The 27,477-nt window shown below is 41.4% G+C and overlaps 1 protein-coding gene across 19 annotated transcripts in view; it reads right to left on the bottom strand.

Moving 5' to 3' along the window:
- Nucleotides 1–6,951, bottom strand: part of celf6 (CUGBP Elav-like family member 6) — a 119,785-nt gene extending 112,834 nt beyond the window's left edge. For 13 of the 19 annotated variants that reach the window (XM_029499046.1, XM_029499053.1, XM_029499042.1 and 10 more), the window contains exon 1: nucleotides 6,747–6,897. In XM_029499046.1, coding sequence (XP_029354906.1) covers nucleotides 6,747–6,891 — 145 coding nt within the window. In that variant the 5' untranslated portion in view covers nucleotides 6,892–6,897. Of the gene's footprint in view, nucleotides 1–6,746 lie in introns of all 19 variants that reach the window. The other 6 variants (XM_029499036.1, XM_029499038.1, XM_029499039.1 and 3 more) reach the window with 2 other exon arrangements.
- Nucleotides 6,952–27,477: the final 20,526 nt, after the last annotated feature.

The raw sequence follows: 27,477 nt of genomic DNA, 5'->3' as shown, positions 1-27,477 counted from the left end.
TTTTTTTTTTTCGAGACTAAGTTTACCAGTGAAGTTTCATTTGACTGTTGTCTTTACATGGAAGCTGCTACGGGCTGTTCAAAATATTGTTCAAACACAGTATGCTAAAAAAATCCAAGTTTGGATTGAGATAGCTTTCTAATATCTTAAAGTATGTAGGTTTCCATTTCATGACCTTTCTCTCTTTCTTTCTTTCTTTTTTGTCACTTTGTTTTCTCACTCATGTTTAGTTCTAGTAAAGGAAATGAAGATTTGGCATTTTTAACTAATCTATTTAAGTACAGTTTGCACACACGATATTTCTTCCTTTTAAGCTGCTTAATACTCAATTAAATTTATTTTACAACTACAATCACCAGGTATTTTTAAGGTTATTATTTTACATAAAAAAAAGCACAAGAAAAATTTTTAAAAATACATATGAAGTATAATGCATAAGGAACCCAACAGTTTATAAATTAGAGCAGATCAGTTTGGCTTTAAGGTAACGTGGCCGAAGCTGATAGCAGGTTAGAGCTTCAATCGCCTTCAAATTTAAATTTGGCTAATCGGAATGCATTCATTCTTACAAGTTCTGCCCCATCAAACTGATTTCAAACATTGCAACAAACAATGTAACTTTGACAACAAAAGGAGATGTTTGTTTAAAGTAAACTAAAGCAACTAAAAAGATTTAACAGGAATTAAAAAAAAAAAAATTAATTAAATGCTGCAGTACTTTTGTACTGATCCTTAAACTGTCCTGATTCTCTGCAAATAATTCTGATAACATTTCAATTCCACCTCTGTGAATTAAAATTTGAATTAACCAAGTATTCTCAAGACCAGAGGAAATAAAGCAGATTAAATGGAAAGATGACTAAGGGGATGTGAACATGAAGAAGGTTGTGAAATTAAGGGGCGGTGGGGGTTCAATAGAGAGACTGGTGGCTTCCTGTGATGAGCTGGTTAAGTGGGGTGAAAATAATGCTTTGGCAATCAAACACAGTTTACCACACTGTAATTTCAGCGAGGGACAAAAGTTCAGCAAATTATATTTAAGGCAAATGAAAAAGTGAACCCTGCAAACTGGCACAAAGAGAAAGCAGGAGATGTGTTGTTTTGTTTGCGAAACACGTTTTGAGTAATTACTTAAAGAACTTTTCCCCCTGTAACGCTTCTTCTAACAATTTGTTTTAAAATGGAAATTAGTATGTGCTCACAATTGCATCCATCCAGGCATTAAGAGTAAATTGTGCTTTTTTTAAGGCATCAGGTACCTGTAATTGAAATAACTCCAGAACAAATTTGTATAAAATTTCAATTCATTAGGAGCGAATTCATGAATCACGAGCAATTTGCTCTCCTTCAGTCTCCTCACACATGTCTGATCCAAGAATGTTCATTAAAGTAGGAAAAGAATGCAAATTAATTTCCGAAAAAGATGTAGGCGCAGAAGAATTATGTAAAACAACTGGATGCTGCCGAATGTGACAGCCTGACCCCTCATGGGTACTGAGACAAACACGATGCGAGGATTCATCCACCGCTTCGTGTATCTGCATTAACCACGCTCTCACCTGTAGAACATGGTTCCATCCCTCTTGCCCGCTCTGTCCGTCTGCGCTCGGAGCGGCCTGCTCAGAGCGGTTAGCTGTCTGGTTCACGCACAATGATCAAAGAGGTCATCTGTAGACTTAAACTACAGCTGTCACTCAGCTCGCACCTACCGTCAATCACCACCCGACGCCTCAGCCGCAACTCTCATACTGTAGATAAAACCCAAAAACAGGTATGTAGGTGGCTCAGTGGTGATCACTATGATCCAGCTGAAATGGATTTCATAAAAAATAAAAAACTGTCCACAAGTTGTAAAAACACTTTAAGAGATTTGTTGTACATTCAATGAGTCAGTTGCAATTAAATATTAGTGCCCCACTGAGGTTTACATTTGACATTCCAATGCCTATGAGGGTTTTTATGTCAATTTGGTGGGCTATTTATAGCCAATTACACTGCTTGGACCTACCGAGGAGAGCAGAATGGATGAGGATATTTAATAACTCTTTGTATCTTTTCCTCCTGGCTGTGTGGTGCAGCCCAGATTCCCTCTTCTCAGCATCAGAGACGGATTGATAGATAACGCTACTCAAGCAAAAGATTTGCCCCCCACCAACATTCAGCATGTCTGAACAATGCCTGCGTTCTGGCACTGACACTAAGTATTATGATAATGTAGTGCTCAGCGAAATGATGGATGTTAAACAGCACGACCTGGCTGCACCACACACTGACGAGCACCGTATTCCTCCAATAGTGTCAAGTCATCCCACGCGCCGTGTAAGGCTCCCTGACGACACACAAACTATCAAACCGACATTAAAGGTAACAGTGTCTAACAACTACGACGTGGGACGTAATCATCAGTTAAAATGAAGGCGCCAAAAAAAAAACAAAAAAAAAAAACAAAACATATTCTCCGAGTAGACATGAACATCCAGCTGCACTCACACACTGAAACCTACAGAGGGGGAAAGAAAAAACAAAACAAAAACATAACATGCCAAATTCCCCAGATATTCAGTCAAGTCCCCGGAGATAGCCCTAAATGCCCAAAGTAAGAATTCACAAAGCACAAAACATCTGCTCAAATTGATGCAGCACAATCCTCATGAATTAGTCATGAGCAAACATGACATATTTTGATCTGCCCTTAAATCCATAATTATGGTGCAATTCTGTGTCACAGGACTCGGGCTGTGAAAAAAAGGTAGTGCCGCAAATCATCCATTAGGTATGGTTTACTAACCGGTGCCAACAGCCATGTGCATCATCTATCTGCAACAAATCAAATCTTTCTCAGCCACAAACTAAGCACAAAGAAGGATTTGGAAGTCGTAGTCAAACTAAATTCATGGCACCGCACTAAATCTTTATGAACTTGATATTTTTAGGTATTGTAGAGCCGGGCTTATAATATCCTCATCTGTACTCTTCCATTACTCTGCAATGAAAAAAAAAAAGGTTTGTGTTGCTGTATATATATATATATATATATATATGTATATGTATATATATGTATATATATATATATATATATATATATATATAAAGTGGATTGAATCTGTGATAATGTTCCAAGATTAGATGCCTCCCAGCGCTTTGACACAGTATCTAACTGCCATCCGTTGCCATAAAATGCATTTTTTGTGTGCCATGGGGAAGAGAAACCATTTTTTTAAACCACTGTTGCACTGTGGACAAACAACTATCACAAAACCTTGTACTGTATAGAGGTGGAGGAAATGACCCAAGCGCTATACAGCTGCATCGACGGTGACGGTCGCACAGCTACAATGTGGATGTGCAGATTAAGAGCATTCAACCAGGAAGTACAACAATGAAGTTGACATGAAACTATCCTCTGGCCTGTAGCTGTAGACATAAAGATGGACTGTGACGCGGTGCCAACATATGACCAACGCAGACTAGCCAACTATTGTTAGCATTAGCATTTATTTAGCATTGCTCTCTGGCCACCTGCTGAATTTAGGTCCAATAGTTACTCTCCGTTTTGTCCGTACTGTTTCCTGTGGAAAATCTGTGACTCTTTAGTTCCAATTTATTCAGCAGCTACTCAGTCTGTCTGTCTCTGCAGGCAAATTAGAGGCTAGTTAAGAGCTCCAAAAATAGTGCCATGACAAGCCGTTACAGTGAAAACAGCAAAGTTGAAAATCAAAACAAGGAGCTGAAATATGATCATTCTCTGCAGGTTCATCTCTAGGCGCAACTCTTTAATCAACAAGTAGTTATTAGATCCATTGTTAGTCAGCAAAGGTGTGTTGTCAATGCTGTGGCAGGTAAATGTTTTGAAGAAATAAACAAAAAATGTAAAGTCCATTGTAGAGCCATAATTTACCTTGACAAGATAAAGAGAATTTACCAGTATGGCTACAATGAGAAGCAACTGCTGATGATCAGCAGTTTTTTCTGTTGTTGTTGTAATATTTTTGTTCAGTTAAGAAGATTTTTGTCAGACTGTAGTGTAGTGTGACTCTCATCAGGATGCAGTTTGAGGACATGATGCATTTTAAAGACCAGTCGCAGTTAAGTAAGCGATTAATTTTACATTCAGTTCCCCAACGAAACCTCTCCTCAGCTTTCAGAGTGGCCATCGGCTCGTTGTTTTAAACCGCTCTCCTTGACTGACACAGCTAATGATACACTACACCTCCCTCTGTTTTGGGAACGACACTAATCCCATTTTCTTACTCTGGTACCTCCTAGCTTCGGTCTACAGGTATCACACATGGACGCAGCAGGAGGCATGAACACGGTTTAGGTGAGTGGCCAATAAGAAAAAACTCATCCATATAATACGCTGGTGAAATCTTATTAAAAGTGCACGCCTGCGCTCCCAAAGTGACTTTGAATGTCATGCGGGATGAAGTGGGCATACTGCATACATCAGAGTGGCCTTGGTGGAGGATGATTTGAACGGGCATCCTGTCTGGCTTTGGAACAGGATTATCCTTCCTGAGGCAACCATCCTCTCCACAGCGTTGACATTCAGGGATGGTTGAGGACAGGCGTAAACAACACCAACATCAGAAATATTGTTTTAATCGATCATCAGGCTCCAAAGAGGAAGGCTGGAAAAATAAGGGGCATGTTGAGTGCGAGCAACTGATGGCTGGAGGAACAGGTGGTGCATGGAGACCCTTCAGGGTTGCACACACAAGAAAGTAACACCGAGCCCACACTCGTTCTCCCACAAGAGTGCTTTGCCTGAGCTGATCGATAAGATCATGAACTGTAGCTACTGACTTACATATCATACATAATTTGCCTGCTTGTGAATAGATAATTTTTTTACAGGGCCTGAACTGTTTGTGAATTCAGTGCCAGTGATTCTTGTGTACAGTGTGTGCATCAGTGTGTGTGTGTGTGTGTGGGTGGGGGGGGGGGGTTAAAATTATATAAAAAATTTGAAATGTCATTAATATCTTCGATCTAAAATATCTAACACAGGTCCGCATCACCAGTAGCAGCATTGCATTATTGTTTTTCTGTACAGAACAGTGCTTTGGTTGATAGTGAAATGATGAACTGCAGTCCAGGCATTCTGGAGAATAATTTAAATGTGACCTTATTTTCTCGTAAACTCTACAAAGATTACAATTAGTATTAATAACTCACCTTGTCATTACATTTGAATCATTAATAAACTGAAACACTGAACAGAAATTGGAGAGCAATTCAAGTCTTGTAGACTCACATCTAAATGCAAATGGGAACAAAGACACTTCCTTTTCATGTTTGATCCATATATTTACATTTCTTCCCTATTTTTTTTTTTAGCTGTAAACAAAAGAAATCTAAAAGGATCAGCTGCATGAAGGAATTGACTTTTAACCAAACGTGAGCTTGATTTATTTTTTATTTATTTTTTTTTTTGGGGGGGGGGGACTTGGACTGGATTTTTATTTATTTTATTTGTGTAACAGAGCTGACAGACTTTCCAAAACCTCACCGGCATTCATTAATATAACTACCATTAGAACTGATCGATCCCGGATTATCCGGGGCCTGACTGTCTGATTACAAAGTGAATTCTGCTCCCGGTCGTTTTGGACAACAATGAGAAGAGAAAGAGAAGAGAGGAAGAGGAGGAAGAGGAGGAGGAGGAGGAGGAGGAGGAGGCAGAGCAAGCGAGAAGACGACGCATGCTGGATTCTCAGCCTCTACTATTATCCTGCTTTGTACTTCCTGACTGCAACCCGCCCACGGAGCGGCAGCATTACAATACAGCTGCCACGTAAATAGTATTTTCCCCAGCTAATGACGTCTGAAAAGTACGCTGCATATGAGTCCGCCGAAAGGTCAAAGCAGCATGCCAGCACCACCTTAATCACCGACGCTGATTGCCCGATAATGGTTCGCATTTTCCGCTCCCCTGAAAGCCCTTTACAGCAGGCAGCAAATACACAGGACGGAGAACGGGGGGGGGGGGGGGGGTTCATTTAGTTGTCTATCATTATTATTCTCATTATTGTTATTCTTCTTCTTTATTTATTTATTTATTTTATTTTTTTGAAGTTGTGGAGAAATTTCTGCGGCTGAGAGATAACACAGCACCTCGGAGCGCTTCGCCTGTCCCGCCCCCTTAAACCGGGATGCTCAGCACATGATAGTCAATGTAAACACACACAAAGGCGTTTTCAGCTGTAGTATTCACGTGGACTGCCGGGACTCGGTAACAATTAACCCTGCGTTTGTCATCCACTTCCACGTGTTCTCCCTCTCAAGCTGTATGTGTGTGTTCGTGTAGGTATATATACATATGTGTGTGTGTGTGTGTGTGTGTGTGTGTGTGTGTGTGAAGGCTGTACGGGGCTCCCACTCTGTCCCAAACATCTGTAAATTAACACACTTCCCATGCTGTCTGCCCCCAAAACTGAACTGGGGCATTTTCCTTTTTTTTTTTTTTTTTTTTACATTTAAAAAATATATTTTGGTTGTTTTGCCCCCATCTCCTCCTCCACCCCCCCCTTCACTCTCTCTCTCTCTCTCTCTCTCTCTCTCTCTCTCTCTCTCTCTCTCTCTCGCTCTCTTTTTTTTTTGTGGGAGAAAATTCTAAAGGAGAACAAAAGTAAAGATGCCAACAACAACAACAACAACAACAACAACAACAACAAAACAGAAAAACATACCAAATATATATATATATATATATATATATATATATAAAAAGAATAACCACCAACCTTTATGCATTCCCGTAAACCTGTCTTTCAGTACAGTGAGTTCGTATATCTTTCCGAATTCCTCAAACAGGGGTTTCAGGTCTTTTTCCTCCAGGTTTCTGGGAATCTGGCCGATGAACAGCTTGATGGCGTCGTGGTCCTTCATTGGGATGGTGTTCTGGCCGATGGTAAGCCCGTTCATCCTGCCGGCGCTGTTCGTGGTGCTGAATCCATTCTCCTGCTGCACTCCGTTTGCAGTGACTGTAGCCATCTTTCCTCAATGGGCCGGCGGGCTGCTCTCTCTCTCTCTCTCTCTCTCTCTCTCTCCTTCTCCCTCCCTCTCTCTCTCTCTCTCTGTAGTTAACTGCACAGTGCACACTGCCCCCCCCTCCCTTATATCTTCCTCTCTCCCCACTCCTCCTCTGTTTTTTTTTTCCTCCCTCCCTCCTCTCTCCTCTTCCTCTACTGCCTCAGCCTTCTGTGTTTGAAATCAGCCTTATTTCTTTTTTCTTTTTTTTCATCCCCACGCTTTAAGTTTTCATTTTTTAAGTCCCCCAACACCACCACCTCCCCACTAACCCCCCCCCCCACCACCACACACACACACACACACACACACACACTTGTGCTATCTCCGCCCTCCCCTCAGCTGACGTCAACTCGTACTGAATAAGCCCCGCCCACCACACGATTTGTATAATGAGCGCGGCCCAGGCCCAAGACAGAGCAGGATGGCTGAGTGAGAGTGAAAGCATTTAAACATTTAAACGGTATGAACGAAGCTCCTGTGCTTCTCCTGCATATGTCAGATGATTTGGTATAGTTTTAGCAACACTTCCGAGTCAGGATTGATTTGGGGGAATTAGTAGCTTTGTAATGCCTACATATATAAAATCCTTTGTGATGCTCTGTATTAGTAGTTTTTTATTAATGTAAATCTCCGACTCTAAGGAATGTATCTATTACTGTTCCGATTAATGATTTTAATTTTTTTATTCATTTTCGTGCAGAGGATGGGAAGTGTGTATACCGTGTTACTAAAGGTAGCCCATAACACTTCTGGTCTGTTCCCCTCACTTGTGCCTGTGTTCTTTTTTTAAAATCCTGTCAGGTAAATAATTGCACACATGTGGCATGCCAGGCATAAAAAAAAAAGTCCCCGTCAGATGTTTAGAAATAAAACCAGCAAGGCTGTAAGGCCTGAGGTCCAGTCATGAAAGACCCTACTGTGACGCTTTGAAGAAATGCTCTCTACAGTTGTTCTCAATCCTGGACCTCAGGAGGCAGGATGCTGCTGGTTTTTCATTCTAACCATCTAACAGAGATTATTTTACACCTGGAATGTCAGGTGAGTGCTTTTAACTACCTGGGAGGGTTAGGATTCCTGGGGACTGAAGCCCCACAGCTCTTGTGGTAATGGGTTAAATTGTTCCCATGTAGCCTATTATGCATTCTTAATGCTAAAAATGTCTATAAATTCTGCATTTTTACATCAAAAGAGCTGTTTTTGTTGCATTGCCATTAAAATGCTTCAGAATTGTTCGGGACAGAAGTCTATTATGAAGCGAGTCATCAGGCCTAACAATAAAATCATCCTTTTAAACAAAGTTGACAAGTAAACAATAACATAATTTACAGCAGTTGTTTTGATGACATCTTCTTAACATAGTACTTAAATGTTCAAATGTGTTGCAGTCTTTTTTTTTTTTTTTTTTTTTTTTTGGAACAGGATATGTGTTTTTCACCATAAGCTCAGTTGATACTTTTCAGCCCGGCGTGTTCACGTACGGTTGGAAAAGCTGAGGTGCATTGAGTCAAAAGAAACAATTTGAAAAGAAAATGGGAGCTTGGTCAGCTCCTTGGATCAAAGGCATATTTAGGTGAATAATTAAAAAGAGCACAGCAGGCTGGAATGCAAAGCTCAGCGGCCTTGGTACTATTTAAAAACAAAGCAGGATTCTCTTTTCTGAAATAGAGTTGGGTTGGGTTAGGGTTAGGGGTACGAATAGATTTCGGGGGGGGGAGAAGGACAGAATGAAACGGTGAAGTTTGAAACGACGTCGGCTGAGAACTCCAGATTCAAAGCTGCCTTGCGTCGCTGTCCGTGGTGCTGAATCCACGTTGCCATTGTTGGGAGCTGCAATTTTTAACGGTACACAAAAATGTGCACAAAAAAATTCTCCACACCCTTCTCTGTGCGCGCAATTTCTGAATCGGTCTGTCCTTCACTTCGCAAAGGGAGGAATAGCTGCCACGCTCTTTGAGTAGTTTTGTTATTCATGCCGTTGAGCGTGTGCACTGCCAGTGTTGTATTACTCCGACAGTGTATTCTGTACACAGAAATTAGTGCAGCTGGGAATATAACTACAATACAAAGACAAAACCAGCTCAAACTGAGATGAGTAATCATGCTTGATATGATTATTCATTTGGTTTATATCATGTATCTATAATTGATTATATGTGGTAAGTTTATTATAGAAATAATAAAAAACAGCCCCATGCAACCGTACGGCGTACAACAAAATCTGCCCGTTTTAAGCCTCTTTGAGCAGCATTTGGAGTGTCTGACATCTCCAGAAGTGTTGTTGTGTAACTGAGTTTGACCTTTGACCCAATTGTAGATCTGGGCAAATAGTGAGAAAACATGTCTTCTGGGCTCACTAGAAGATCAAAAAAAAAAAAAAAAAAAAAATTACATGTCTGCTATTGAAATGCATCAACAGACATGCTTAACCTCTGTTAGGTCAGAATTAATTGGCTAGTACAAAGATGTAATTAAATAACAGTGATTAGTTTGTTCAGTCACCTCTTCTAATTGGTAGACCAAAAGCAGCCTCACGAAAATATTTAACATGAGTCTTCTATGTATCCATCTATCCATCTATCCATCCATCCATCTACTCTATGTCTAATGTAGACGACATTGATGCCATTAAAAACTGAACAAACCCATCATTTCCCCTGAGTCAGTAATTGCTGACTGGTTTTTATCCACTCTGGTACCAATGCAAATTTGACATTTGAATGCTTTCTCAGTGAGTGACTTAGTGTTTATGTTATCAGAGGAGCAGTCTTATCTATAAAAAAAAAAAAAAAAAAAGACAACGGGGTGGCCACCTTTTTCAAAAATACCAACAGAATGATAAGCGTGTACAACGTAGGAAGTCGCCTCAGTGGAAAGTGTCACAACGCACCTCATGAACTTGTTGGTCACTAGGTAGGAGTCAGCTTTGATGGATTATGTACTGTGTTCTTTTCAGGCCTCTCTCTCTCTCTCTCTCTCTCTCTCTCTCTCTATTTATGTGGTTGTGTGTGTGTGTGTGTGCGGGTGTGTGTTCACCCCTGATGTCTGTCAGAGTGAACGGTCTTTGGGGATGCTGGTATTCTGAGAGCAACTAACAGTAACATCTGGCGCTGCTTTGGCTTTGTTATGAATATTTATTTATTTTCTATTTAATCATGTCTTTGTAGACCACCTCAAAAAATTCCTGCAGAGTTTTTCGCTCTGAATGTGGATCAAAAACACAACAGGTCTCCCTTGTCAATATCATCAGGGCCATTCTTTCCCACAAAGACATAGCTAATTCAGCTTCAGTGCAGCTTATTGACTTTATGATTTTTGTTTCCTTGCTTTTGTCATTTCTCTGCGGGATGGTTTGCCTGCGCAGCTGTGAAGACTTGGAAACTGCCTGGCAGGAGGAAATGCAGGTACCGCATGATCTCTTCAATTATGCCTGTGTGTAAGCATCCTCTTTGTTCGAACACAGGCAAGCGTATCAGAAAGGTTGACAGGGTTCTTCTTCTTGTCTGTGCCAAGCTCAGCACCTGGATGGTTGCACAGGGCACCTCTGCCGATTGCTCTCCTTTCAGACAAAAGAGCAGCCAGAATAGTTCCAGCTGTGTTGGTGAAGTGGGTATGAACTCACAAAAAAAAAAAAAAAAACAGAAGAAAAGACGCCCCTCAACAATCCTGGACACTCCAGAAGCACATTTCACTCAAATTACTTCCTTATTATTTCTGGATGGAGACCGTATTTGCCCATTAGCAATGAGTGAGGATTTCCCCTCACTGGGCTAACTAGCGCTGGAATCAGGCGGGGGGTGTGAACATAGTAAATTTGTCAGCAAAATCATTTCCAGCGTAATGCAAGAAATATTTACCCTCAGTATTTCACACTGTACAACTGCTATTTTCTAGTCCTGAGTGAATTCCATTTCTGTTTTTATTACCAAAATTATTCACACCACTGTCAAGGTGACTTGTTAGAATGTCACAGACATACCACCTGAAACAGCTACCAAAAATATAGTCCCTTGAAGGAGCAAAGTCAATGACATAAGTCATGCATTGTGCATAACAGCTTGGTGTCATGCACAATTCCTTTATACTGTGTGTTCATTATCCCATTAAACTGGATATATGGAGTGGGCCAGGTGGAACGTAGTCATGCATGAACATTTTTCACTGTCTGTTTTGTAGAGTCCAAAAGGAGAGCAACCATTGATATTCATGGCACAGCCAGTATGAGGTGTGACAGTATTTTTTTTTTGTGAATCTGTGAGTGTATATGGTAATACCAGAGCAGCCTCAAACCTCAACTGCAGTCTCTGCCTGAGGGAGGGGCGCACTGTCCCCCACCCCCCCCCCCCCCCCCCCCCCCACACACACACAGACACACAGTCACTGCAAGATAAAGAACCACTCACTCAGAAGCCATAATTTTCTCTTAAAACGCAATTTCTTGCCAGTTCATTTGCTTCTTTGCTGTAGGGAAAATGCAAGAGTGATTGTTGGTCTGGCCTCAGCAATGTCTTTGATAAATTAAATTTTGCCCAGTTTTATTTTGAAGAGGTGGATTATGTCTCTATTTTGCTTTTATGGGTGGTGTTTCATCTGTATTTCTGTTGGTGGACCAGTGAATGATAAGCAGGCGCCTTGACGCATGTTTAAGTCTGCCAGTGATGCAAGGTGGGGAATAAATGAGAGAAAAACAAATAAGAGGTCAGGGAGACCACAATGAGTCATCTGCTTTCAGGCAGCTAATGAATCTCAGAACACTCTGTGCAGGCCTCCCCTGGGTGCAGTCACATAAGTTTTACTTCCTTTGCTATTGCATGCAAATGCAGTATTTTTGCTCCGTCTCGGGTTTTAACTGTAAATGTGTTCTTATGCGACTCACGTGAAGGCATCTTCTAGCAGAGCCGCTGAAAACGAGTTTGGCCAGTGGTGGGCTCGAGGTCAGGTACGCCATCTTATAAACATGTAATTCGAAGTCAAGAGGATGCTTTGATGTAGAAATACGTGCTGCTCAAACGGCGGTTGTTGTTGTTGCTAACATAGAAAGTATTGCTGATGTGCCAGCTGAAATTGCAGCGATGTGAGAGAACACCAAAATAACTGAGGTGTCCGCGGTACGTATAATTTAGACATACCATCCCCTCCACACTCCCCTTTTCCTTCAGGCTGTTGCTGCAAAAGTAATGTCATTTTTCTGTCAACGTAGATTTCTCTGGATTAAAAAGTATAAAGTACCTTCGGCTGCTTGAGCACATTATCCGCACCTGGTCAAATCCACTATTACACACGTTAAGTTACTCTGTTTTGTAATTCCAATTGAACAAAACAAGGCTGCTCTCTTTTCCATTCATCACTAAAATAAAGATTAGCATTTATAACTTTAGTGGAAGTTGCAATAATGTTGTCAAGTGGTTTACAATGAAATTGTGTCCTTTTGATCTAAAATGTATCAAAGCTGCTTTTAAAGCCACTCAGAACTAGTATTGTTTCATGGCCTTACTTTGATAAGTTGACCTAGTTGTTTTATCTTGCAAATGCTTTTAAAAAGTTCAACACAATACACTATAATGCACACACACACTTAGCTGCGCACAAAAAAAAAAGTGCTTGCCTGCACAGAAAGTTGAAACACACACGGTTCAGTACTAGAGAGACAGTTGCGGGACAATTACATCGCAGTTAACTAACAAAGACCGTGCCTCAGCAGAATGCAGTGTCAAGCTTTTTTTTTGCAGAGTGAACATTGAGAGAAGCTGACGGGAGAGAGGATGTGAAGGGGGTCAGGGGATACTGGAGATTGGGGCAGGTGTTAAGACTCAGGGGGTGGGCAACATCTCAGCTTGGAGTCTTCAGGCTACCCCTGAGGTTCTACAGGAGAGAAAAAGACTTTGGAAAGAGAAAGCAATGAAGGTTGTGTTTGTGTGTGTGTGTGTGTGTGTGTATTTGCTTTGTTATAAATGAGAAGATGAATTCATAGTTACATTGAAAACACAAAGCTGAGACCAACAGCTGCTTTGGTTTAGCTTAACTTAACTTAAAATGGAGTTGGGGTGGAGGGGGGGGGGCAGCGAGCCTGCGAACTAAATCTGCCTGCCAGCAACTGTAAAGCATATTAATTAACACAGTACGTCGTATTCATTTAATCGGTACAGGAACAACATGTGGTGGTTTTATAGAGGTTTATGTGTAGGACTATTTCTTTCTTTTTTTTGAGCAGACGTATGCAAACCGTAGTGTTGTCATCAAAAGGAGATTGCCAGGCAAGCAGCTGTGACTCAAAAGCATTATACCCGGCCAAGACATAGTGAAGCACTCAACCTTCCATAAAGCCGCATTGTCTTTTTTTCACATCGAGAGTCGATATCTTAATTAGTGAGATTTATGGCTGCAGGTTGACTCCTTTCCAGTCTTTGAGCTAAGCTAAGTGGCTACTACTGGCAGCTGCTGGCTATTAGCTACTGTTTTCATCACAGTGTCAAACAGGGAAAAAACCCTGCGTGACACTCCTCCAACCTTTCTTTTCACGTATCTTTAAGTCCATTCTGGAAATATTGTAAGACTAGCACGCACTTTTGTCCAACTTCTAAATACCAGGTTTCAGAACAATATCACTTTCGAACCACATTGTGCGGCTGACAATCAACCAAAAATAACTTATAATAATACCTGAGGAGTTGCCAGAGTTTCCTTTATTTGAAAAAGCTGATAAGATGTTATGCAGAATAAATGTGGCTGCGGCTCAGACAGGTATCATTGTGGATTATTTTCCCGGGTTTCAGAAACCTAAAGACATGCTCACTTCAGGAACGAGAATAAGGCCCGTTCCTTTAAAAAAAAAAAAAAAAATCATACTTACTGAGTCAGTGAATCTTCAGGACTCGGTCTCATCTGTGCAGATATGAATCAGCAGTTCACATATAATATAATCACTGCAATGACTGGGCTAAAAAACGGCACCAGAGGAAGAGCTGTGGTGCTGTGGTGTACTCCGCATGTGTATGTTCAGTATATATAAAACACGCCTGTCGATGGATGAAAGAGGATAAAGCTAAATGTAATGACTGGTGGTACCTGTAACCGTTCTATGAATGACCTTTATTTGATTAAATAGACACTTGAAGCTTAAGAATGTCTTTATTTTATGGACCGGGGAAAGACAGCATAATGACTGCAGACTATAAAAGTTATTGGTGTTTCAACAGCTTGCAGAGAGAAGACTTTTCAAAGCTGTAGTCATAAGTGCCTTTAAAATAAACACCCCTCTGAGCTTGTCATTACCAACAATAATATGAGCGCAATGTCATCAGTATGTGGAAAAAAATCAGAGTGAAATTGCTGTTTCAATTTGAAGTGGCATGCTTTGACAGATGTTTTTTATATTTTTAAAATTAGAGCAGACTGAATTGTAGATGTACCGCAGTGTCCTTGGCTTTCAAGTCAACATTTAATATTTAGCTAAGCAAGGCCCCCGAAAGCATGGAAACCATTAACATTATGGAAATTAGAATCAGTTATCTGTTCATAATCATCACGACACAATAAAAAATCTAATTGTTAGGAAGCACGATTGAAAGATTAGCTTAGTAAAATGCCGATAAAGACTCTGCCCTCCTGTTTAATGGTAAAAAAAAAAATAATGTCCTCACAAGCAGCTTTTTTTTTTTTTTTTTTTTCAGGCTTGCTATAGACAGAGACTGCAAATAAATGTACAAGGATTTGTCTTAGTGACAAGGGTGCAGAGACAATGACATCAGATTCACGGTGCGTACTGAGACTACAATGGCACAAGGACAACTGGACTTTGTGCACACAGGTGGAACTGAATACAAATGTCTCTGCATACATTCATTCATTCATTCATTCATCTTCAACCTCTTATCTGTTTCCGGGTCACAGGCCTCTCTGCATACAATGCTTGTAAAGTATAGAGCTCAACATTCTGCATGTTAAGGAAACAAAAAACATACTTGCCTGCGAAAGAAACTGCCTCCTCTGAGGCTGCCCACATTTGTTAAGCGGCCTCAGTCGCAGTGACGATGAGACTGGTGTGTAGCTGGTAAGTTGGACTAATGTGCGTAGTCAGTGATGACAAAGTCAACAAAAAATGGAAACCCACATAGACACAGAGGCATGCACAGAAGGAACCGTGCTTTCAAGTGGCGGTAAGCAAACAGCATCGGGGTCACTTTGGGTCACCGATGAAAATTTATGATGAGTCAGCAGCTGGTATTTTTAGACAATCCCAACACCAGTGCAAATTTAGAAACATTTGAAGGAGCCAGATTTGGGGCACAGAGTAAAGACTGTCTATCAATCATCAGCCGCTATTTGTATCTGTCCACATCCACGGACATATTAAGACGCAATGGGCCCCTCGACAGTGGCGTCTCATTGGCCTCCTGACTCTCCTTCCCCTCCTTTCCTGCAAGACGCCCGGCCAAAAGCTCTTTATGCTCATTCTGTCTTCTGCAAAAAAGAATGTTATACTTAAAGGTCCCATATCTCATAAAAGGAGGAGCCCTTTTTTTTTTTTTTTTTTTAATCATAAAGCAGGTCTTGGTTCTGCATTAAAGAGAGAATATCACATCAGACACAACCTTAAAAAGGAGCCATCAGGACTTTTAAATTTGTGATGTTACAGAAAAGTAGTCCAACTATCCAACCTGATTTAGCTGTAGCCATTCTGTCCGTCACAGTTGTTGATTTGCACGTCTCTGTTGTCGTTTTGCAACACTTTTTTTTTTTTTTTCCCCTTTTGTCATTTCATGACACAATTGTACCCGTTTTGTGTGTTTGGATGTTTTGCATTTCTGTGTTCTCACTGTGAAAGGGAACAGTCCTATCAAACTGAGGTTCTGGTGCCTGGCTCCTCTTCTGGCCCCGTCCCTGACTTAGTGGCTCTAACGCTGTCCGTCATCCATCCATGTGATGTCCTTTCATTTCCACATGCAGGCATAAGCATATGCACATAATTTCAAGTTCACTAAATATTTCCTAAAAAAAAAATCGGGCGAGGACACGGTGGACTTGCACACGGTGTAGTTTGACAGAAAGAGCGCAGCCGAGCTTACACAGCACTCAGCCATTGTCAGGCTCGATGCCATGCCTCGCACCAACAGCTTGCAGTCCTTTTCCGTCAGATGTATCGCACAGTCTGGCACTGCAGCCAGTCAAACCTTGTTAGTTGCTTTAGCCTCTGTTTACAAAGACTGGGCATTTTGTCATGTTGATCTTATATGTGGTGGGGATTGTTTGATCCTTGGTTTCTGTGTGTGTGTGTGTGTGTGTGTGCTTTTTCTGCTGTAGGCCGCTTTGACAGCTTGAGGTGAGCTGATCTGGAGCGCCCCTCGGCAGCACCAGTAACACTCATTGTTAATAGGCGTCTTTATGGCACCACAGACTTGTCATCACAGTCTATTTTTACTTTGGTGGAGGCCCGGCAGGCTCAGCGGTGTGGCATTTGAAGCTCACGCCGTTGACTCACAAACAGCACTGCTTCACAGAGCCTACACAACTAGTTCACAAGCTGTTATGTCGCACATGTTGCCTTTCCATCACGCAGCTTTGGAGAGACTGAAATAAAGCAACGTGTTCCCTGCTAAATCTATTTTTCATTGGCTTTTAGCACTGTGTTGTGCAAGCTGTTTGATTTTCAGCAGAGCTGCCTTTAGAGCTTTGGCTCAACACATCAAAACTCCTACATCTCCTTACAACTCCTTAAACCTTTGGAGGTTCCGTTCTCATATTTGAGTCCAGAAATAGGAAACGGTGTGCAAAGCACGTGCCAAAAATGCAATTTGATGAAGCACGTGCATGTTTTAGTTCACATCTCCTGTGAAAAATAAAAATGAATAAAACCAGTTAGTTAGTTTTCACACAACATAAAAAAAATACACTGCAAGTTAATTAATGAGATTAATGAGATGAGGGAGGAAAACAGTAAGACATTTAAAATCCTTTTACCTTTTTTCTGCACCTGTAACAGTTCATCATGATCATTTACAGTTTACCCACGAGGGTACATATGTTGAAGGCACAGCGTGTACAAGAGTGTCGGGATGTGTCTGTGTGTCTGTACTCTATGCAATTCACACACCAGCCTGAGTATGTGGCAGAATGGAAGCCCACCTCTCTTAAGATGTCTGAGGACCTCAGGGGCTCAATATAATATTGTTGTTTTCTACTTATTTTCTAAGAATGTTCCATTCCCAGTAGTGTGCTTCTATCCAATATAATGCTGTTTATTGTGCTGGAAGGACAGGATATGTTTGTTTTCCAGTCTAAAGGATGTATTTTGTGTCTGCAAGCACTCAAGGTTGTATTCTGAATACCGTATAACTGCAATGACAGAGAGTACAAATAAAGGTCCAACAGTTCGGCGTTTCAGTCCATAAAGTTTTTATATATTTTAGCTTTTATGAAACTTTTCCTTTTTTTATGCCATAACCCTGACGAAGACTGCAGCGTAGACTGCTTTACTACTTAACTCCGTTTGCAAAATTGCTTGTTTTTCCCTTCATCCTCGTTCAAACACCTCGTCAGAGCAAATTACAGGCAGATCGTTCAATTGAATGTTTCATAAATTGATTAGCTCATGTTGACCTTTGGCTGAAACTACATTACAAATAACATTTGGTTACAATTATGTCTCTTCAGAGGGTACAGTTCACAGTGTTATCTCCTTTGAGCAAGCCAGCTGTAAAATTCAACCTGCGGCGGTGCAACAATGTAAATTCACTATAAATTTTACCTGTTTGTCCTCCAAATGAGGTGTTTTTTCTGCCGTAATTCTGAAAATATTCAAGTACATGATGTTAATTGTTGTTCGCTGACAGAGCGAAGAGCATAATTCAAATTAAAGCTGAGCAAGCAAGACAGAAATGGCTTTTAGATTCATCCCCCCTTAATGATAACGTACAACACAGCAGCCATAGACTGAACAGAGACGTAGTGGCGTTGAGGTACAGGTGATCATTTCACAAGCTAACTTTTAAAGTAAAGTCCAGGATAATTGTCACATAAAACTTTTTCTTTCTCTGCTGTCTACTCATGAACCTACGCAGCGGCTTCTAAGGCATTAGGTAAAACCGTCAACCGCCGAGCTGGATTGCATCCATTGTTCTCCTCCGGTGGATCATTTGCAACAATCCAGAGATAAATCAGCTTTCTATTTTTGGGCTCCTGACAGCTTCTACCTGTATCAAGCCGCCTGCTAGACCCCACCCAGACAGTGACTGGCCTAATGTCTGGTCGCAGTGGTTTCCTTGAAGCGCTCCTGCAAGTTAATAAATTCTAGGCCATCTGTTTTCATACAGCCCCTTTCCATTACCAGGTGCCCCCCCCCCCCACTCTCTCGATCCCCCCTCCCCTCCTTGGACCTCTATCTAATTAACTTTCCTCTCTCTGCCTCTCTTTGTGCCCACATTCGAACTGGGGAAAAGAGAGGCAGGGAGAGAGAGGACAAAGAGAGTGAAACTGGGGAAAGGTAAATGTGTTTGACCTGATGTTTTGAGGCAAAGCAAACCTTTCAGTAACCTAGTTAGCTGCAGTGCTTCTTTTTTTTTTTGTGTTTTTGTTTTTGTTTGCTTTTTTTTTTTTTTTTTTGTTCAATTTAGCAACAATGTTATTAATAACCACGTGAGTCTGAAGGGTACTTAACCATGCAATAAAGAGATGGGACATCGAGTGCCACTGTTCTGCCATCGCTTTGGAGAGGAACACTAATTGCTAGTCAGGGAATCTAATGAAAACCCTCCAAACAAATAACAAAGCAGACAGTGAAGAGTGTATGAAGAACAAAGGGAGGGAGAGCAGTGCAAGGGAGAGGATATATGAAATAGTTATAATGATAAACACCACTGGTATAGTTTTTCAATGCAGTCAAAGCTTCGCAGAGAGTGAACCAACAGTAATTCAAAGTCACCGGGAGAAAAAAAAACAATAAAATACCAGCCGCGAATTGAGAAAGGTATTAGAGATCAATAAAACACGTATTTATAGTAAGAAGAAGGTAGGTAAAAACAAATAATCTAAAAAGCCCTTCTGTGTAACATGTTTTTTGGAAAAGATTTAAAGGCTGACCCAAAGGGACACGAAATGATCTCATTTTATCTTTGGATATCTTTTTATCAAATAAACATGAGCTCGGCTCTCACAGATTTTGTGTCCTTTCTCTGGATGAATGCGGTTGCCGAGAACAGAAATGGCTGCGGGAAGAAAAACGGCTCTCTGACACCGAAAAGACCAGCCATGCCCACAGCATATAACGCTTTTAACTACTTTTTGCTCTCACAGTTGAACTCAAAGTATCAACCATCAAAGCCATTAGGGTGCCAGAGTACCCCTGTGGTTTTGCCATTAGCCCATAATATATTGGCATCAACATGTCACGATGGCACTACAGTATCAACATGCATGCAAGGAGGAAAAATGTGGCACATAACTAGCATCGCCAAAACAGCGCTATTCTCCACACAAGGTTAGGATTCCCCATTGTGGAGGAAATGTAAGTTATGTGTCTACATTAAGTCATAATGTTCTTGGAGAAGATGATGCCACTTTTTTATGGTGAGGCTGTTGACTATTCATGAAAATCATGACAGTGGCTGCAGCAGATTAGATTCCTGCTGTTGCAGAAAAACCCCTTGTAAGTCTGAGTAGTAATTTCCATGGTTCTACCTGAGCTGGAGGTTTATGTGGTTCTTTATAGGAGATGCCAGCTGTGTGACCCCAAGGCCCACAAAACCTATTCATAAACTACAATAAGAATGCATGGTTGTCAGCACGAAAATAAGGCTGCTCTTCAAAGATACAAGGCTTCTACCCAGTGGCAGCCATATTTCTGACACGTTTGAGGCTTTCCCATTTGCATGAATCCTATGCATATTACATTGCTCCGACCTGTTGGCTGCCACGGGAATTGTCATCATCGGTTGCAGGCAATAATAGTAAGTTACTGCTGCTTGTCATATGCCATCCTGCCTCTCCTATAATTTATGTGCATAGGACCATTGTCTTCTGGCCCGAGGGGCATTTTGTGTGCCTTCGATTTTAGCTTTATGACGTGAGGAGCAGAAAGCCTCAACCGATTCTATGCGAACCAAAGCCGAGCGGGTGTAGAGAATCTCCTCTCCTCTCCAAATGAATGTTTCACGTCTCTCCCCATCTGTGAAGCGCAGAGAGAAACCCGTGGCCTTCCTGTTGACAGACTCAGAGTGGGCTACATGTAAATGAAACCGAGAGAACGTGATTGGGATGGGTTACACCTCGGAGGAGCTGGTCGGGAAGGGCATGTCCCTCATTACAGCTGTTTCGAGAGTGGTCTCGTTTTCGCCGGCGCACTCTCCTCTGCGTCCTCCAACCTGCACCAGGTCGGGGAGGGAGGGAGAAGTCTCTGACATGACCTCCAGAGAAGTGAGCATGTCGGGAACCGCTGGAGATTGGGGGGCGGAACCAATGCCGAAGAGGGAGAAACACAAGCATCGCAATCAGCCATGAAATGCAACCTGGCACCAATTGGACTGAGCCTGCAGGGAGCCTCAATACACCTAAGCCTGCAGAACAACAGGGAAGGAAGCACGGGTAGCGGGTGAGGGAAGTGGTCGGGGGTGGGGGAGGGGGGTGCAGAGCGGGTTGTGGGGTGCGAGGTCATTCTACCTCACGGGGTGTTTTATTAATGTAATTAAACACGGGCAAGCTCTCTGGCTCTGCATCATAGCTGACCTCCACAGCAGAGGGACGGGGGGGAGACAGGCAGGGAAAGGGGGAGAGAAAAGGAAGCTTAAAGGGGGGGGGGGGGGCGAGCAGGGGGAAGAGGTAGGGATAACAAGGACATGAGATTGGCAGGATAAGGCAAGATGAAACAAGGGAGGACAGAGCTAAGCAAGAGGGATAAAGAGAGATAGATGCAGCATGATGCATGAGTGGGAGGGGAAGATGAGAATTTAGTCAGAGAATTAGCTCATGGGACAAGGCAACTGAGCCATGGAGGAGTCAAGGCCGGGGCGTTTGAGGAAAGAGAGGTCAACATCAGGGCAAACAATGGCCTCTGGGCCCGGTGCAAAATGTGAGGAATGTCATGTAATCATATTAGACACAGTTCAGTGCTCTGTCTAAACACACGGCTGTGCGCTCTCTCTCAGCATAATGATAATGTTGTGCAATATTGTTTTTCCCCACACTTATGCGATTTTTATTTCTTTTATGCCATACAGAGACCGACTGACTTTTGAAGCTACTGAAGCTTTGATCGGGTTTTTTTTTTGTTTTTTGTAGGTTGGCAAACATAAGCAAACAGCATAGCTCACGACTGGCATTCCCATTTAAACGTTAACAAATGAAGCGTCATCGCATTCTTCCAAACGGGTCCCCTCCAGTTCAAACTCCGAAGAAAAGGATTGACAGCCACACAAATATATAAACTTCTGATATAAAATAACCAAAATCATTTCAACGTCTGCTGACAGTTTTGTGCTCATGTCAGACCCCATCACTCACAGAGCAGGCTGGGAAAATATGTTTTCAGGGCTTTAGCAAAAAATTTATGAGGCGTTCAGAGTTCCATCAAAATAGCTGATGAGCTGACCACTTTTAGCACATTTGGTGATGATGAAAGTCAAGACTTTGTTCTTGAGGAAAAAAGTTTCAGACTGAAAATATTCCTCGAGAGGAACTCGGGCGCAAATCAATACCCACCTATCTGATGCCCAAGTTTGTGTTTTCTTCTGATTTGCCACTTTTCATTTTCCTTCATGTGGAATACATTAGGTGAGTACAGACAAAAAAAAAAAAACCCTGCAAAATCAAATCTGTTATTTCATTTAGAGTGCACCTTAATGCCACCCTGCTTTCGGTCAATTCTAAGGCCCGTTATCAGAGACAGTAAAAAAGAAATTTTGCTTCCCAATGCAGTAGTCAGGTAGTTTTAACCAAATTGTGAAACGCTGGTACCTTCTGATACAGCTAGATCCAATTCAAGAAAATGTCAAGAAAATTTCAGCGCCTTAAAAGTGTTAAGTTTCCTCCCAAAAATAAACCACAGTAGTCCTCCTTTCAGCCTCCATCTCTTCTCTGACTGCACTGTAGATGAACTCAGTCACATGCAGAGTACAGGCAGAAAGAGAGAGACATATGCTTCAGAAGACAGACTAGAGGGATGCAGCTCTGTGATAGGTCAGGGCGTTTGAAGAGTGCTGCCGCAAGGAAGGGTCGGCGTGAATTCGGCGCCCTACGTGACAGCTCGAAGCACACCCCGTCACAATCCATTTCTCTTCTCCGCGGCCTGCATTAGACGCCTTGTCACAATAATTACATTTCTCTGCATTAATTGATGACTTATAATGAAAATAAGAGCTGTTGGGGAATGCATCAAACTATGGCAACAATAATAGCAAAGGCAATAACCAAACAAATATCAAATGGACAAATGGGGGAGAGGATTAGACATGATTGATGAGAGGAGCCGGCCTAAACCGCGCGCACTGTGTGTGTGCTGTGGGACTTCTGACAAGCTTGTGCGACAGTGAGCGCCGATATATATATTAAAGAGAGGACGGAAGAGTTTGGATGTGCCTCATACGTGTGTTGTTGTGTACTTTAAGTGCGTTGCCGCATGCATCTACTAGACATTTTTAGTACGGGCTGGAGACTTTGCTTGGAGGGAAATTATAATAACTAATAGAGCAGGAAAGAGAAATTTGTAATCCGTGTCAGAATTGAATTACTTTCCAATAATGCTTATTTCAATACACAAAAAAAGACATAATCCCATTCATCTGCAAGCTCTGCTATTGTCATCATCCCTACACAGTAGAATATCCACGCAGAAATACATCATGACCTTATAATTTCGGAATATCTTATGTTTTTCAGGTATAAACTGTGCAAAATGTCAAAGTGTATGCTCTCCTCAAGTGTAGTTGTGTGTGCGTTCATGTATACAGTTAGGAAGTCTCCAGTATTCTGTAAACGTTTCCTTAAATTTTTACTTTTTTATCTTTCTTGTATGTGTGAGCAGACATGAAAGGAGGAAGAAGAGAATGAGAGTTAACATTTCATTCATGGAGCTTGAACCTTGCATGAACCGTGAACTTCAACACCAACTGCACAGCAACCTGACGATATATATATATTTTTTTAATCTTCTGAGAGAACCTTGAAACAGCAGTGAAACAGCATGCCTCAATATGGAATGATTCTGGATTGCAGATACCTCTCATCATTACGTAATCTTTTTTTTTTTTTTTTTTTTTTTTAATTATTATTATTGCGAATTCCATTTGCATCTACTTTGTGTTTTGGGACATATTTAAAACTGAGGGATCATTTACAGTCATGCAGCCACTCCGAGCTTCTAAGTGCCGTGACTGGAATGTTTACAAATTGACCGTGCCTAAAATTGTGCTGATGATCATCCGTGAAATTATATTCTCAATCAAATCAAACAGTACCTTGATTTTAACCTTGACTCTGGAACAGTCAAATGACTTAAATGGCCTTTGGGGAAAGCAAACTTAGAAACTCACTGATATAATCTGGCACGGGGCCACGAAGAGACTTGTGTGCAATCAGTCACACAAGATGTGACAAACTTTCAGCTGCGTGAAGGAGTATGAAAGCAAATCTTCCTCTCACGTTTACGAAAAGATGAAATTGTTCACAGAAGTGAGTAAAACGGCGGCATCTCTTATTTCAGCCATCAGATTATTACCACATTGCTAACTGTGTGATTAGCTGCCGACTTTCAGACAAAGAAGGCAAGATTGCTCATTTATCTCCTGAATAACCTTATAGATACAATAGTTTAATCTCCTTACTTTTAAATCACCCAGAACTCACTTATGCGTTTCCTGAGGATGGACCACGGAGTGATGTAGAGAAAGTCGGCCCAAACGCTGTTGCAGAAATTCCCACAGACTCCAGTTGCGGTTTGCTTTGCTTTCACCTTCTGTGCAGTTCATCCTGAAGCAGCTCAGTGGGGTTTAAGTCTTCAGACTCCGGTCTTCCATCATGTGAAGCATCCTTCTAGCTCTATTCTTCTATTCTTCTCTAGTTTGGGCTCATTATTTTGCTGTAGGATGAACCCCCGACCAACCAGTCTGCCTTGTTACTTGTCTTTTTTTTCCCCACATTCTGTTGGAATTATACACTCCAGCTTCTCACCTCTGTACAAACAGAGTCTATAAATGAGCACAAGTTGGGGCACCATGGGAATCGTTGACATTAACTTTCAAGGCATCATTCACTTCTATTGCTACAGGAAAGTAAGTTAACCATTTTTTTTAATCGATGAAAAATCTGGATTTTTCTTTTCTTTTTTTATTTTTTATGGTGACCTAATTTATTACATTTTTTTTTAACCCTGGGCAGATTACCACTTGTCTTGTCTTTAAGACACATAAACAGTTCTGCAAACTCTTTAGGCAGTGAAAGAAAATATTCTGTGAGATTTTAAATCCCATTTTTAAGCTTGTTGGGGAATTGTGTTATTAATTACAAAACAACAATGGCAACTACAGACTTTTAATTTCACATATTTCAGATGCACATTCATATATGCTGTCCTCAGTTTTGGCTCGTAACCGACCCGCACCCTCCAGGGGGAACTGCAAAAACAGGCTACACACATTTTCTCTATAGAACCTTCTGTAATCGAACCTCATTAGATTAGATGTTGTTCCACTGCTGCTGGAACAAAATATGCCAGATTAATTTTTCCCTGCAGTGGAAAATGGCCAAGCATCCTGTTGAGAATAATAATCTGCTGCGGGTGTCACACGTGGCAATTATACTGCCTTACTTCTGCCTTTTGTGTGTTGAACAAAGCAATAATTCAACTAATGATGTCGATGAGCATCTTCTCTTTGGTCTAGTTTCCAGAGGACTGTAGCCCTGGATGTCTGGAATCTAGAAAAGGTCTAGAAAGAAGTGCCTGCATCAGCGTGTTTACACTGATCTGGGAAAAAAAGTATTTAAAAGGAATTTCCAATCAATGTTAGTGTTAAAGAAGAGGTTGAAGGTGAGCTGGTTGTGCTCATTCATATTTTGTGTATCCAAACCTTAGACAGCAAAAAATAAATAAATGTAAATGCCACATGCTGCATGTACGTCATGATTCATTTACTAAGCATGTTTCATTGCACTTTGTTACATTTTCTGTTTATTGAGCCAAGTGTAAAAACATTTTTTTCCCTTTCTCTAATTATTTCTGGCATTTCAGATCCTGCAATTTTATTTGCAAAGAAAGAAACGGAGAGATCTGAGGCCGCAGGTCCACGGCTGCTTGGTGCAAGAACTAAAACAACAAAAAATTTTTGTCATAGTTCAACAGATCTGTAAATAGTTGCGGTGGTTGCATTGACATACAGTCGCTTGATTGCAGTTTTTCCTCCACTGAACAATTCAAGTGAGTGATGTTCAAATAATGACAGCGGCACTGACTACCAATGAGTCTGTGTTTTTGTGCTCATCACTCATGAACCAGCAGCATTTTAAGACGCGCTCTTGTATTTGCATCTACTAGTATATCTGAGATAAACCGTATACAATCTCTGTCACTGACAAATTAAAATGATCAGTTCAGACAAATAAATTCTGGCTGGATTGAAAAGAAAAAAATCTATTCAGGGGAGTCACCAAACAACCATCTACTGTCTTGGTGTGTCTTAGTCAGTTAATCAGAGAGGCATGATCGTTTGTATCAAAGGTTCGGCTAAGGTCAAGTAAAGCCGACGTCTCTTAAATCAACGTGCATACTGTATTTCACATAATTTGAGCATCCAGTGAACCCAAGCCAACCTCAAATGTCTGGAATACTTCCAGATGTATGAGAACTGTTTTGAATAAAAAGCCAACTCGAGCCAACAGTTCTCAAAACCTCTCTGAACAAAATTGTAGGAATGCTATTAAGTTAAGACGAGGGCCTCATACGTGACACCTTCTCTCTGACAGTGTGCAAAAAAAAAAAAAAAAAAAGAAAAGTCCCTAAAGCCATTCGGCAAATTAGGGAACTGGCAATTGAGGGCCAGAGCAGAAATGAGAGAAGTTGGAGGGGCGATACGAGTCCTTTTCCAGACGGTGCAAACGTGGGGAAATGTTCATGACCGTGAGATAATGCAAACATTTCTGCAGATATTTCAGTGTCCCAGGGATGTCAGCCACATTTTGCACTCTGTCTTCTGGGATATTAAGCTACACGTGTCAGAAACTGCTTCCTCCGGCTGGGGGGGGGGGGGGGTGGGGGGGGGTCGTCATGTCTACCTCCTTCCTGACTTAGCTTGAAATGATCTTACAAAAGTTGTCAGGCACAAATGAACTCACATTAACTCACATCGCTCACATTGACAACACAACACCTGGAAAAGCTTTGTCTCCCCTATCTGCAGGAGTTGGAGCAGCTTCGCTCCAATTCCAACTTCCGGATCCTTTTTCTAATTCGTTTACTTAAATCTTTGTGGAACTACATGGTACATATGATTTAATTTTTTCCAATTAAAGTCATTCATGTTTGCGATATAAGAGCCAGCGTTTTGGAGCTTTCATACCACGAGAGCCATCCAGGCAGCCATTAGTGTGGGTCAAAAGCAAACAAGGCTGACAACTGCAAAAGCACAATTGTGCTGCTATTATTGTCGTTCAACAGACAATTTAGCCAGCCGTAATCCCATTAGCAGCCATTCTGCAATAGTATTGTGTCACATTAACATTTACTGATCAACAACTCCGTTATTTCCGGTTGTAAATGTGTAATATTTTTTCGTCAGGATTTACTGCACATTTGCATCGTGGGAGTACGCAGCTCACGATTTACATCCAGTGCTCGTGCTCAGCACTCTGTTCCACAGGTAATGCTGCTCCAAACTTCTTCACTACTGACTCGGATAAAACAAAATGGATAATCAGTCATCGCACCAGCATGAGTCAGCATCTTTAGTAGCATTTCAGAGACACCAAGACACCATTATGGCTGCCATCAACAATATGCATAGAGTTATTGCTGTTAGGATATACTGTACAGAAATGCTGAGCACATTTGTCAAGGTTTATAGCTTTGTTTAAAAGTAACATCGGGATCTGCTTGCAGTTTTGCTTAAACATAGTTAATAGATATACTCTCTTGTACTGTATGTGCGACTTTTTATGGTTTTTATCTTTTTTGTGTCCTGAAAAGAGATTTTCAAATGTTTTAGGGCAGTCAAGTACATGTTCTTGGGAACTGACCGGCCACATAAATCAAGTCTAAGTTTACCTGACTGCAAAAACGGTGTGTGTGCCTGTGTGTGTGTGTGTGTGTAGAACATAAGTGCGCTCGCTGAATGCCAAACATAGTTTTGACATCTTGGGGAGCTCAAACCTATCACCAGCCTGTTAACATATTTAAACTTGATAATGGGTAATTTGTCAGTGCTAATTTGTTATGCAAATTTTCTCATCAAGCTCCCTAAAAAGATTAGC

This window comes from Echeneis naucrates, chromosome 3 (assembly GCF_900963305.1).
Source record: "Echeneis naucrates chromosome 3, fEcheNa1.1, whole genome shotgun sequence".
Classification (NCBI taxonomy): Eukaryota; Metazoa; Chordata; class Actinopteri; order Carangiformes; family Echeneidae; genus Echeneis; species Echeneis naucrates.
The sequence above is the reverse complement of the archived record's forward strand: the minus strand, read 5'-3'. Positions and strand labels throughout refer to the sequence as shown.